The sequence below is a fragment of the Zonotrichia albicollis genome, chromosome 1 (genome assembly GCF_047830755.1).
Source record: "Zonotrichia albicollis isolate bZonAlb1 chromosome 1, bZonAlb1.hap1, whole genome shotgun sequence".
NCBI classification, from domain to species: domain Eukaryota; kingdom Metazoa; phylum Chordata; class Aves; order Passeriformes; family Passerellidae; genus Zonotrichia; species Zonotrichia albicollis.
This window is the reverse complement of record NC_133819.1, coordinates 112816652-112830187: the sequence shown is the minus strand read 5'-3', so window position 1 is coordinate 112830187 and position 13536 is coordinate 112816652. Positions and strand designations below refer to the sequence as shown.

At 38.4% G+C, this 13536-nt stretch overlaps 1 protein-coding gene across 5 annotated transcripts in view; it reads right to left on the bottom strand.

Moving 5' to 3' along the window:
* SPIDR (scaffold protein involved in DNA repair) overlaps positions 1-13536 on the bottom strand; it is a 196275-nt gene that overhangs the window by 4865 nt on the left and 177874 nt on the right. For 4 of the 5 annotated variants that reach the window (XM_005479279.4, XM_074550682.1, XM_074550697.1 and 1 more), the window contains exons 12-17: positions 13116-13203; positions 10607-10750; positions 10451-10510; positions 7058-7256; positions 5895-6047; positions 505-598 (exon numbers count right to left, since the gene is read on the bottom strand). In XM_005479279.4, the coding sequence (XP_005479336.2) occupies positions 505-598; positions 5895-6047; positions 7058-7256; positions 10451-10510; positions 10607-10750; positions 13116-13203 (738 nt within the window). Of the gene's footprint in view, positions 1-504; positions 599-5894; positions 6048-7057; positions 7257-10450; positions 10511-10606; positions 10751-13115; positions 13204-13536 lie in introns of those variants that run through there. The other variant, XR_012582369.1, reaches the window with a different exon arrangement.

Genomic DNA, 13536 nt, shown 5'->3' with positions numbered 1-13536 from the left:
AGAATTATTCAATATCCTTTTTAGAAAGGTGACTAATTTAATAGGTCTGAAAAGAAACTCTTTAATATTTAGATAAATTGTAGCAGAGATCACAGTCCAGTATAAAAATGAGGTGAATTGAGGATACACAGATTAACAAGGCAAGACACACAAACACATGTACCTGCTTCTAAAGGAACTTAAAATCAGACCTGTGGTTTATGGGCATATTTATTAAAAGCAATATTACAATGCAGTGGGCTATGAAACCTTTATAAGCAAAATTGGTTTAAAAACCAAATAATAACTGCAAAATCAAACTGTTTCGTATCTACTTGTATCTTTCTCCATATATTAATGTAACCCTGCAGGTTTTATCAGTTCATCAGCAATAAAAATACTACGTCTTAGCTCTAGGAAGGAGCAAAGTGCAGCCTGTGCCTGCAGGAATCATTGCATCACCCATTGCTGTTATGGCTACATCTACAAAACACCTGGAGTGCTCTGGAGCATGCTGACTCTCACCTGTCCTGGGGACACACTTCCAACTTTCCATTGCCACATCTGTTGCATGTAGGCCAGGAGAAAGCAGTGCTCTCATTAACTCCAACAACGGTACCTGCACAACATGGAATTCTTACAAAATGCTAACGTTAAGGCAGCAAACACAGTCACTCTTGGCTTCACAGCACATTTGAACCTTTCTGACCCACAGCTTAAGACTTGTCAGAGAAGAATCAGCAACAGTCTCACTCCCTTTCTCCTTTGTCCCTCCAACAAGGGATGAAAGTACAGCAGTGTTACGTCCTAAAAGTATCAGAAAGTAGATAATTGACAATTAACTCTCCAAACAGGCTTGGTTCTTTTGGTTTGGATTTTACTGCTTTTCTGATTTGCTTTTGCTTGATCACTTTCTTTCTGGCCCTCTGATGTTTTCTTGGCAATAAACAGCTACAAAAATAATCAGATCGAATAGCTTGATATTGGTATTTAGAAAATACAAACCAATAAGAAGCCCCAATCCCTTCTGAAAACAACAATGCAGATTAAATTCCACTAACAATGGAGTTATTCTTCATTTATACAGATTGAACAGAGATTAGATCTGGCTCACAGTCTTAAGTGTGTGCGTAAGAAGGGAATGCCAAAGACACTTTGGACTAATAAAAAGGGCCTCGCTAGTTTTGGCAAGAAAAAATATATTCAGAATTTTATGAGAAGCCAATAAAGAGTGTATTATATTTTATGGTAACAATATGCTGAAATTATGAGCATTATTTATAGAGAAAAATATTCACCTGTAAGAATGAAATTGCACTGAAATAAAAGCTCACTAGTACAACAGAACTACAGACTTAAAAATCTAGCCTCTGTTGAGCAAGAATCTCACAGTTCTTAGAAGAAAGAAAAAAAGTTCTTCAATAGAAGAAAGCCTTGGAGACTATGGAGCATTTACAGTGTCTGGACTGTAAAACAGGGTGTTAATCCCTTGCTTTTCTGGTTCTCCTGGGACAAGAAGGGAGCTACACCTAAACAACAAAACTGTAATTTTCTTTGGGAATTCAAAGGACAGTGAGTCTGAAGATCTGAAAAGTTGCTTCCCAAATACAACATTTATGACCCAATTTCTAAGTGTCCAACAAAACATCAGGCATTTCTCTGACAGAATAAGATATTCTATTTAGCCACATGGACTCTTAGAGGAATAATTTTGATTCTCCAGTGTTCACCATAAACTGGGAATTTCCATGGGTATGTTTCCCTTTGAATGATGTGAATGCTGAATGGAGTTAAATCCACTTGGTGGATTTAGCATGACTGGATTCACTTGACTGGCTGGTCACCAGTGGTGCTCCCGAAGGCTCAGTACTGGGGCCAGTCCTGTTTAATATTCTAATCAATAATCTGGATCAAGTCCATCCTCAGTGCATTTGCAGATGACAGCAAACAGACAGATGGGTGGGAGTGTTGATCTGCAGGAGGGCAGGGAGGCTCTGTGTGGGGATCTGGACAGGCTGGATCAATGGCCTGAGGCCAGTGGTGGGAGTGTGAGGTTCAGCAAGGCTGGGTGCTGGGTCCTGCACCTGGGTCACAGCAACCCCAGGCAGTGCCACAGGCTGGGGGAAGAGTGGCAAAGGAAAAGGAACTGGGGATGGTGGTCAACAGCCAGCTGGACATGAGCTGGTGTGTGCCCAGGTGGCCAGGAAGGCCAGGGGCATCCTGGCCTGGATCAGCAATAGAGTGGCCAGCAGGATTAAGGAAGGGATCATGGCTCTGTGCTCAGCACTGCTGAGGCTACACCTCAAGTCCAGTTCTGGGCCCCCACTCCAAGAAAGACACTGAGGTGCTGGACTGGCCCAGAGAAGGGCAGTGGAGCTGATGAGGAGGAGATGAGGTTCTTCAGCCTGGGGAAAAGGAGGCTCAGGGTGAACCTCCTTGTTCTCTACAGCTGCCTGGAAAGAGTTTGTAACCAGGCAGGGGTTGACCTCTTCTCCCAGGGTACAAGTGACAGCATGAGAGGAAATGGCCTAACGTTATGCCAAGAGAGGTTTACATTGGATATTAGGAAGACTTTCTTCACTGAAAGGGTGGTCAAGCATTTGAACAGCTGCCAGAAAAGTGGTGGAGCCCCCAGCCCTGGAGGTACTTATACGACATGCAGATGTGGCACTTGGGGACATGGTTGAGTGATGGACTTGGCAGTGATGGTTTTCATTTTGGTTAATGGTTTGACTGGATGATCTTAAAGATCCCTTTCAACCTAAATGATTCTATCATTTTATCATTCTTGTTCACCAAAAAGCTACCAATTAGCTTGCTGAGTATGTTTCCTTCTTCATTGAAAAAATAATTTTAAAAGCAAAACAAATCCCTTTTCTTTCTAAGCCTTTCCAGTTTCTCCCAGTTGTGTGCCATATTCCAACTGCAAGATGCCAGTGCAAGTACATTTGAAGAAAATCAATCAGGATCATACTGATGAGATTATGTCTAGTGGAGAAGATTATTTTGATGATAATGTAGAGTTCCCTTGAGAAAACCAGCAGACATCACTGAAGTCAGACCAACTCAAAGCAGCAACAGGTGTAGTAATCTAGTGACAGTCTTGTGCACCCTATAAAGCGATTTCTCAAGTTCAGGATGCTGAACTACTGCACATCTTTTTCAAGATGCTAGATTTTGCTTGACATACACAAACCTTTTGTATATTTTCCCAAGTTCCTTCTTTCAAATGAAAATGCACAAGGTCAAAATTTGATTTTTACCTCAAGTCTATTTTTAAGAGTTGTGGCTGGCACCATTAAGAAGAGAGTGACATTGTCAGTCTCTTAGATGAGACTGACATCCAAGGGACAATGCCTGGAAAAGCAGGTCTGCCATGTGGAATGCAAAGGAACACTTTGGTTGAAACAATTAAAACATGGAGGTGTTGCTTTTGATTTCTTTCCCCCAAACAGTTATCCTGATTAATGAGACAGGAAATGTAAAAATTCAATAAAAAAAAAGAAACATAGGTAAACTGACTGACCCCATTTTAGTCCCACTAGTAGGTGGAAAGCTGAAAAAAACCCCACACGCCTGAGTAAGGGCTTAAATATGAAAATATCCAACGTCAAAATTCAATCACTGTTGGTGAGTCATATACCAGGCAAATAGCATTAATCAAGTAATATTCCCACATAACACATGTGGTATAGACTAAGTAGAATTTACTCAAAGCAAGACTAAGAGGAAAAACAGTTCTGTGCCGTATGAACTGCCAACACTTAAGTTATCCTGACTGCTACTATACAGCAAAAAGAAGTTACAAATTACCTTGTAATGCATAGTGATAAGAAAATAAACTATTAACCCTAAGATCACAGGTGAAAACCACAGATTCATCTTGCAATGAAGAATAAAGTTTTCATTAGAAAGGCAACCACAGGTTTTCACTGATCTGTTGAAGAGCAACACAGTCCATTATCCCAGAGCTGGTTTGACTGTACCTCCCTGAAATAAGAATTTCTGACAAACTCATTGCATCTGCTTGGACTGGAACATTTTCTTTTTGATGGGGAAGGAACCTCTGACGAACACCCAGTGCAACACACATAGGTGACCAAAAGAAATGAGAGGATGAGCAAAGAAAAAGAATGAATGAGGCAAGAACTGCTTCTCGTTGAAAGCCAGACTAACAGCTCTCTGACTTAGGAGATAAGAGACAGTGACTGAATTTTAGAGATGATACATCTCCCTCCATGCATTGTTCCACCAAAAGTATATTCTCCCACCAACAAAGCAGAGTCCATGCTATTAGTTTCATTAGTTCAGCAGACAGATGTAGGCACTAACTAACTGAAACCCAAAACAGTGAATGCTGGATCTCTTGAATGTTATTAAAATACTTCAGTACACACAAGAGTGAGAGTTTTCATCTATATATTGCTGGAGCATAAGTATAAAGAAGACATTTTCTATTCTATGTTGGTATTCAGGTGTGGGAACATACTGATAACAGCTATCCTGCACAAATTCCAGATTAAACAAGACAAGGTTGTAGGATTAATTTCTCCTTTTGTCATTCTTCTATCTGTAATACAGGACAGGCAAAGCATGACATCTCCCATTTGTGTAAAGTAAGCACTTGTTTACACAACAGATCACAAAGGTGTTCTTTCTTTGCTCTGCTGGAAAAAGAAAGGACAGAGAGATGTTTCCTTTATCCTACTATGAACACTGTCAACAAGAAAAAGGAAAACAGGCACTTCTCATAATCACAAAATTAACAGCAGAGAAGTGACAGTTCTTAACTACTGGAGAGGTGAAAAAAAAAAAAAGGCAAAAAGCATTTCACACGCAGAGACAGAAATATCTTTCAAGTAGCTGTATCAATGCAAGATGTACATGACAACCGTGGCTTTGAGTGGAGTGCCTCTGGTTGTGCTTGGTTTTCATTATGCACTGTTCAACATTGTCACCGCGAGGTGCTCAGTAATTAATCACAGAAGCAGTGCTAAGCTGTGGCTCTACCACAGCAGCAGGTATGTTTAGTAAAGGCTTTGCTTGGTTTCAAACTGCCTTCTCAGTCTATTTTACTACAACTGAAGAATTAATTTGAAAGCCATTATTTGTTGTAATTTTAAAGTTAATTTTGAATGCTCTGGTGAATACTTGAAGGTATTTTCTACAAGGGCTACTGGAATAATACAAGTTAAATTAAGGAAGGAAATAGCCTTGAAGACTTGCTGGGCTTTTAAGGACTTTTTCTCATAGGCACTGCACAGCTGAGAAGTTTAAGAAGCTGTCTGGACAAAGCTTTATAAAATACACAGTAGAGAAAGTTTCTGTATGATTTAGAAACACTAAAAAATCTGTAGTAAGAAATGTTTCTGCATGGTTAGTGGTAAGACCAAGATATGGTCAAACCAAATCTTAGACCAAGCTATAATCCAAAGGGGCTGGTGAGCAAATACTGGCCACATTATGCTAAATTACTATGGTAAAATAATAAATTGTCCTACTGCAGCAAAGCTCCAGGGAAATCAGTCACTAACCCCTACCATTCAAGATCTGGGTAACATATCTTACCCATCTGCCTAAAAAATATTGGTATAATTCATTGTTGCCAACATCAACAAGGCTGGTGTGAACAGAAGGCTCCTGAAAGAAGACAGTGAAGGAAGGAATACAATGAGACAGATTGTACATTAAACATTTATTCTGGGGTATGAGTGAGTGGGAGCAGAACTTGGCCAGCAAAAGGCAAACAGAGCCCACAATGAAGCATAAAATCTTAAATATTCTAATGACCCACAGCAATGCCATGCTTTTTTTATCCCTCCACGCTGTTTGTGCAAGAAATCAATATAAAGACACAAAAGATTAAAGTGAGCACAAATAATTAACAGCATTCATTTCAGCAAGGCCATACAAACCTCTGAGAGCACAAATGGAGCTGGCCTGGGTTGTAGAATCCAGCTCATCGAGTCTGACAGGGCCAGTCAGCTCACTGAGGTCAGCACCGGCAGCCGAGCACAAAAGAGGCTTTTGTAACAGGAGAACAGTACGTTCAACACAAATAATCCTACCTGCCAAAAAAGACATTTCAGCTCAGTACAGTAACAAGGAAAAAGGTGACCACGTTAATTGTCACGGCCAATAAAGACAACGACCTCTGCCAGCTACCAAACAGATTAATAGACTGCATCAGGTTTTCTCAATGACAAAATATTTTGCTTTCAGCGATACACGCACCGCGCTCTCGTTACACTTCGCGACTCCCAGGGAGAAAAAGAAATCTGAATTTGAAGAAAAAGAAATTTAAAAATCTGAACCTGCCAAAAGAGAGTCTGATGCCACCCTGACTGCATCTCATCTCACTCCTGGCAAACAGGTCTCAGGCTTTTCCTTGGTAATAAGCTTGGGCACCCCTTCAGGTGGTCCTACTTTGCTTCAGAGATTACAGAGTAGGTGCATGCCATGCTTTATTCTCCAGAGCAGAGATTTTTGCTTCAGGACACAGCCTTTTGCACAGCTTTGTACTTCCAGTTCACTTACACTCTGGAAGTGACTGAAGGTGTGAGATGTGAGCCAGCCCTGCTATCACCATACAGAACCAAACTTGAAGCTCAAAAAACAGTGAGTAGAAATGAAAGTAAAGGGCACAACCATAATTTCATGATCTGTATGGGAGCAAAGGCTCACAGCTAAGACGGTTAAGGAGAGCTTGTAAAATTTCTCTAGGGACTTACAGATTTCCTAATATATTTGAGCCTTCTGTCAGCTCACAAATTTTATTTTCACTGGTCACCAGATTCAACAGTCATCAGAGAATACTGACAGTAATACTGGTGGACATACAACAACACCACTGAATTTCTTATTCATTTTCAAAATCAAGCCAAAAATACAGAAAAAGAAACCTTACAAGAAAATTTAAACTACAACCCCTTTCAAATTTCTCATCCCAAACTTGCAAAGTCTCATCTTAATCTGGTAATGACAGTGACCCCTCTGGAGGTCACATATTGAGGTGTCAGAGATAAGGCTGCTGTTTCTGTGGGGCCCCAACTGCTTCCAAACCACGTGCAAAGCTCACCATTTCCCCAGAGAGCATCCTTGAAGAAGACAAGTTGCGAGCCAGCACTGAGGGCTTCCATGATTTCCATGCTGAGAACACACGATGCAGTGACTGACACAGCAACAACTTTTGGAATCCCATGAGCCACATTTTGCAGTGTGGAGTCAGTCACAAACAACAGCATTTCCCTTTGATCTATGGGAACACTGTGTTTTGTCTGTGATTAGGAAAAAAAGTACACAAATTTGGAATGCAATTGTTAATTTTTTTTAGCAGAAGAAAAGACTAAACATCTTCATATTAAAGTGACTCATAAAACTGACAGAAATTATTAAAATTTAATTATTACAGGATAATGAGTCAAAGGTTTACTAGAATTTTTTTGGTATTCATTACTTTAGATACAAACCTTAAAATCTCTACCTTAATTTAACTTTCTGAGGTTGACTCTCTGGACTCTTGGCTCTACTTCAGTCAACCATCGTGCTTTATGATAATTTTCTTGGACTGTACATGGGATTTGAAAATATATTTCCTAAAAAAAAGATGCTATATATATGGTATACATCAAAAAATAATTTGATGGTTTTTAATAAGACTTACATAATTTTTGTCTTAAAAACAGTGGGGAACGAACATTTCTACTAGTAATATTATTTCTCTGTAGGCACATTTTCTAGGTACTGTCATTAGATTCCAAAGCATAACCAAGCTGCAAAGTGGAGGTTTTTCTTTCAGTTGAACAAATATCCCTAAATATTAAGAAATACATGAAGTTAAGGAAGTAGATAACTCCTAAGTAAGACATACATAAATCTGCAATGACAGTGAAAGTTTTCTGCCCCAGACAGGTATAAAAAATACCATATCAAAGCATATTTCATATTTGCCAGTGCAAGGAACTTGCAAATTTTTGGATTCTAACATTTTAAAATATCTAAGAATAAACAACTTAATCAATTTTAAATGTTTTTGTTCCTCTTCTTAATCAGTCCTCTGATCAAAAATTAATGCCTAAACTTTATTTAATTGAACATGAAATACTGTAATGCCTGGAAAGACATGTAGCATTTTATTCTTAGAGCTGCATGTGGCAGAAGGTAACACAACAAAACCCCCAGTATTTTGCCTTTGGTTGAATTACAACTTTGAAACCATCAGCCACACTGAACCTGGCTTTCTGTCCATGCTCACACTCTTAGAGCAAATGAGGTAATTGTAAATGGTGACTGGAAAAATCCACAGTTCAGATGTCACAGTCATGCCTTAATATGGCATATGCTGCCTCTTGCACTGATGTTGTTGTTTTGCCTAGAAACTGCATACATTTGGGCACCTCCTCTGCATAGATACCATTAGGACAGCTTCAGAGAAAGAATTTTTACATCTGTCCCTTGAGAATTACTAACACATTAAAAGCTCTCTTTCAGGAAAATCATCCAAGAAGTAAATAATAATAAAAGCAAAAATCACAAGTTAGTATAAAATCATCATCTTGCTATGTGTGACAATTTGTTCTGAACAGAGAGGAGGACACAACAGAAAAATAGCAGCAGGATTGAGTTATAAGGAAGGACAGCTCCTTAACCACAGATGGAATATATTTCCTCGTGTTCCTTCTGAACCACAGTTTGGATTCTAACTAATAAAAAAAGCGCATTTCCATTCCTCCTTCACACAAATTAAGGAATATTAATTTAAGCACTTAATACTGTAGCTCCAGAGAGTAAATACTATTTTTAAGGTACCTCTGAATTAGTTCACATAGGAGATTATTTAATAATAAATCTGCCAAACAAACCAAATCATAGTCCCTTCCTCACTTATTACAACTTGGTGATTTTGCATGTGAAGGGTACATCCTCTTGGCAAAGGCAGCTGCAGGTAACAAGCTGCTGTTCTTGATCTTCTGGGAGGACCAGGCAGGTGATACACTAGCAGCAGGTAAATACCTTTACATTCCTCGAGCAGTTAAACGTAAGGAGAATATTTTCTATTGCTTTTCCATCATTACTTCCAAAAAATTATGAGCACTCATGTTGTTCACTCATAAAAATTTAGCACTTATAAAATTTAGTTCAGTAAGTGAATAGCCATTAAAAAAAGAACTATTAAACATCCTAGGAGCAAGACAAAAAAAGCATAGACCTTTTTTTCTGCTATTCAATATTCCATTCTTCAAAATCACATCTGTTCCTGCATGCTTCGTCTTTCCTCTAATTCAGTGATGAAGTGCTTTTACATAAGAATACTGATAACACGCATCAGAATTTCAGATGGAGACATTCCTGAATTCAAAAATGTTGGCTAGGATGCCCCTAGTCTGCAATTTTATTTCATTTTTCACTAGAAGAGGTTTCTTGGAAATAGGAATTTATGCACGTATGTGTTCATCTTTCTGCTGGCACACTAGAGATCCCATCCAGCTAGCCCTAATTCCATGTTTGCAAATGCTGTCACATTCTCAGTTAGCACGGAGAAAACACAAGAGATACTCCTCATCTCAGTAGTTAAAAGTACTCCCTGCCTAAAAATGAAATCATAATTCATTGGCTTTTGAAGCAAAAGGGCAAGACCTAAATTAAATTTATGTCTCAAACTTGTGGGAAGCATCTCCAGCTATTTTGCTGGCCGTTCTGGAATTTCTTTGTCTTTGGTTCATATGCTTTGATTCACACTTTGTTTCTTGTGGAGCTGATGGACAATTGCAAATTATTCTCTGCTAGAATTCAGTGCTGGCTGTACTGAGGATCCAGCCGCCAGGAAAAAATAAATAAATCAGCAACAAAAAAATTCCTTTAACTACTAAGGGAGCTAGCAGCAATTTGAAAGAACATCGTAGCATCATTCAGAAACAAATAAAACATAATTGTGAGCTTTCCAGCACAGTATGGATGGCAGATGTATTTACCTAAGAGTTCCTCCCTTTTACTACTTACTGGACCATAAAAGCCAAATTTGCCTGAGGGGCTTCTATGGAAGTCAATGAAAATCACCCACACATTTGCATGAAAAGAGCAAAACTGTACTTTTATATAACCATCATCTGTTCCACTCTATCCCCCAACACCCAACCGACTGGGAGCTTCTAGCAACGTTCCTGAGGATAGGATTCAGCCATAAACTGAGCCTCAGCTAACTTCCTGTGAGCTCTCTCTCCAGAGTGCAGTATCACCTCTGCTTAGACAGCAATTTATTCAGGAATAATTAACTTTCTAGACCGAGTGGCATTGAAACTGGTGAGGCAGTTCATTTTACCTTTCACAAGCATTTTAGACACGATCATAATTCTGCCCGTACAACTCTTGAAGATAATCCTGGCATAGGAGTTACCCCTACACAAGATGAATCTTCTTCACATACACATGATGCTGATTTTATGTTGAATTCATTGCTAAATAAAAAGATTACCTGCAGCCTTTGATAGAGCACTTGGGCCCAGAAACTACACCGCTCATTGCAGCCATCAATCTGAAAAGAGCACAAAAATACGGAATGAGACAATTCTGTGATACCAGAAATCCAGCGGTAAAAAGTATTTGTTATCTGATTTGTAAAGCAGATTACCCGAAGAATTTCCTTTAGACCATGAACAGCTGGTGGCTGGTACAAATTAGAAATCTGTTCTTCCTCATCCACTTCCACATGTATTTCACCAGACTGAACAGTAAGAATGTAACAGAAGCTGGGAGGAGGAAGATTAGTTGTCATCTATTAAAAAATAAGAAAAAGAAATGTGACCATAAAAAAGGCACTTTAATTTAGCCAGTCAAGTTTTACAATAATAGGCAAGATGAACAAAACAATTTACATCTTAAGATGGATGGGGAAACAAAATTATATGGTTAATAACAAGGACTCTGATGTAGAAGATGAGTTAATAAACCAACAGTCACAAGTTATAAGAGAAATCAGCTTGTGTGTATAATTCTTTCCATAATCTAACACTGACCCTCATCACAAAAACAACTCATAACTTGGCCCACTTGGCAAACACTGTGACTATTTCAAGGTGCTTTTCCTTGTTTTGTGTATCTTTATTACGTGGTAGGAGTGCGTCAATTAGTTCTTTTCTTTTTCTTTTTTTTTTTCAACATCCATAGCTTTTCTGAGATTTGGGGACTTTTGCATGTGGGTGGGTTTTTGTGATAGTAAACAGCTGCCGAACTTTTAAAGCTGCCAAATTAAATCCAGGACAGCACAAGGAGGAGATAATGAAGAACAGGAATGCAAGAGCTGCAAGAACTGCTCTCTTTGTGCCATGCCAGATTTTTCTTTTCCCCTTAAAAAGTACCATGACGTAACAACTTTATCAATCACCACTCAGAGAAGTCCCAAGCTGGAAAGACTTCTCAGAAAAGAAAAGACAATGCTAGAAGATAATTTTTATTGCAAATATGGTAAAACACTCTTTCAGCAATGTTTGTTGTTAATAAAACATGTAATTTAATAGAAGAAATATGAATATATTAAAGACAGTTGCTCACCCATTAAAAAGAATCTGCATAAAGAAAAACAAAAGCAAAGGAAGCTGATACCCAAAATCTGTTTGCCTCTGGCAGCAGTAAAGGTATTTGAATGTACATGCAGCTCAAAAGAAATCCATTTCACAGGTCCCTTCCCAACAACATTATTATCATGCTGACAATATTATTTATGTACTGATGTGTAAAACTTCTTTCACAAAACTGTGCAGCTTTCTTGATACTGTTTGTATGAAGAAAAATGTATCTCAACTCAATCTCAAAACTCAATCTCAAAAATGTATCTCCAGCCAAAAACCTGGAGCATCAGAATGCAAGTTGAGGCTCTGTGTGGAATTAATGTCTGTTTCAAACCAATGGCAGAAGTATAAATTACACGATTATGGCAAGTTTCCTCCATTTTTAAATTGCTAATAAAACAGAAAAAATGAAGAAATAGCAACAGTCATAACAACACTAAATGACATTTAAGAGCTTTGCCTCAGCATAGATATTCCCATTTTTGTTGCCTACATAATTTTAATGCACAAACCCATCCATTCCTCTGAGACTTCCAAAATATTTCGATGAAAGAAAGAGTCAAAGAGAGCACAGCTATTTCACTCAGTTTCAGTCTCAATATTATTTTTGACTGAGGTCTGATCTTTTTGTTCTTCAATATAAATCCCTGGACAATGCAAAGACCAAGTTACATTGCAGAGGAAAGATTCTTGGACTTTAGAAATAACTAGTAATATCCATCTTCAATATTCCCTGGTTTTGAAACTTGTTTATTTCCAACTCTTTCTTTTTTTTTTTTTCCCATATTGACTGCTTTGGTCTAAAACCAATTTTTACTACCACTAACTTCTTCCCAAAGAACAGCTATACAAGAACATCAAGAAAGCCCAAGCTCTTGGCTACCCAGAAACTTCCCCAAGGGTTTTGTATTACCAAAATAATTTGATGTGACAGAACACCTTTTCTAAGACAAAAGCTAATTGAAGTAAAATTACAGATGTGATTTCAGCTTTGCAAATATATAATAACATACTTTAAATCCATCTCTATACTCTCCCACCCCCTAAAATCACAGGAACATTCAATTATCTTTAGTAATTACTTCTATGTTCATCTTTCTGACCTCACATGAAACAAGTATCAGTCAGAGACATCCTAACTAGTAAGAGACCTGATTCCAGCAGTCACTCTGTCTTCACAAAAGTCAATCTTCAGAAAAGTGCTTTCAAATCTAAAGCTGGAAAGTGTTTTTAAAGAATGATTTTAACAACCTTGTATATAGATTTCTCAGCAGGCTCCAGGACACCTAGTATCCCTTTACTCCTGCAAGGAGAAGACAGGAAGAATTTGTCTGGACATCTTACCATTCTAGCTCTAGAGGATTAATAAGGGGCTAATTGCATCATTTTGGAAAGATGCTGCTAATCCAGAGGGCTTCAGGTTAGCCTGGGATGTTGTCAGAATCAGTAAAACAAAACTTGGTAGGTAAAAAGAGGGAGAGAGTCTTCATTCCCAAAGTAAACATGATTATGCCACCACCAAAAATACTAGCTGTGAGTGAAAAAAATCATATCCATAATAACAAAACTTACCATTTCAGAGTCTTGACTTTGTCCAGGAACTTTCACAGGCACTACTGGAGGCCACAGACTGTCTATCAGACTAAACAGTCCTAATGCCCTTCAAAGAGACCAATAAAATCAGGTTTAAAATGTTTTCCAGTGCCCCACATTATATTAAAAAGATTCATTAAGAAATGTCATCTAAACCATTGCATGATTATGAAAACAATTTAAAATCATATTTGTTTTCTGGAAGCTGGTTTTGATTTGGTCTAGTTACATTTCCATGGCTTCTGCTTGCCGGGTGGAGAGGGAAGCAAGGGATGCATCACATCCAGTGACAAGCAAGTCGTGTTTAATCCTTTGCCACAAACAGCTTGCTAAATGACAGAATTCAGGGGAACGGGGCTAAATTGTCGTTTGGGAAGGACACAGGTACCAGCACAACTTC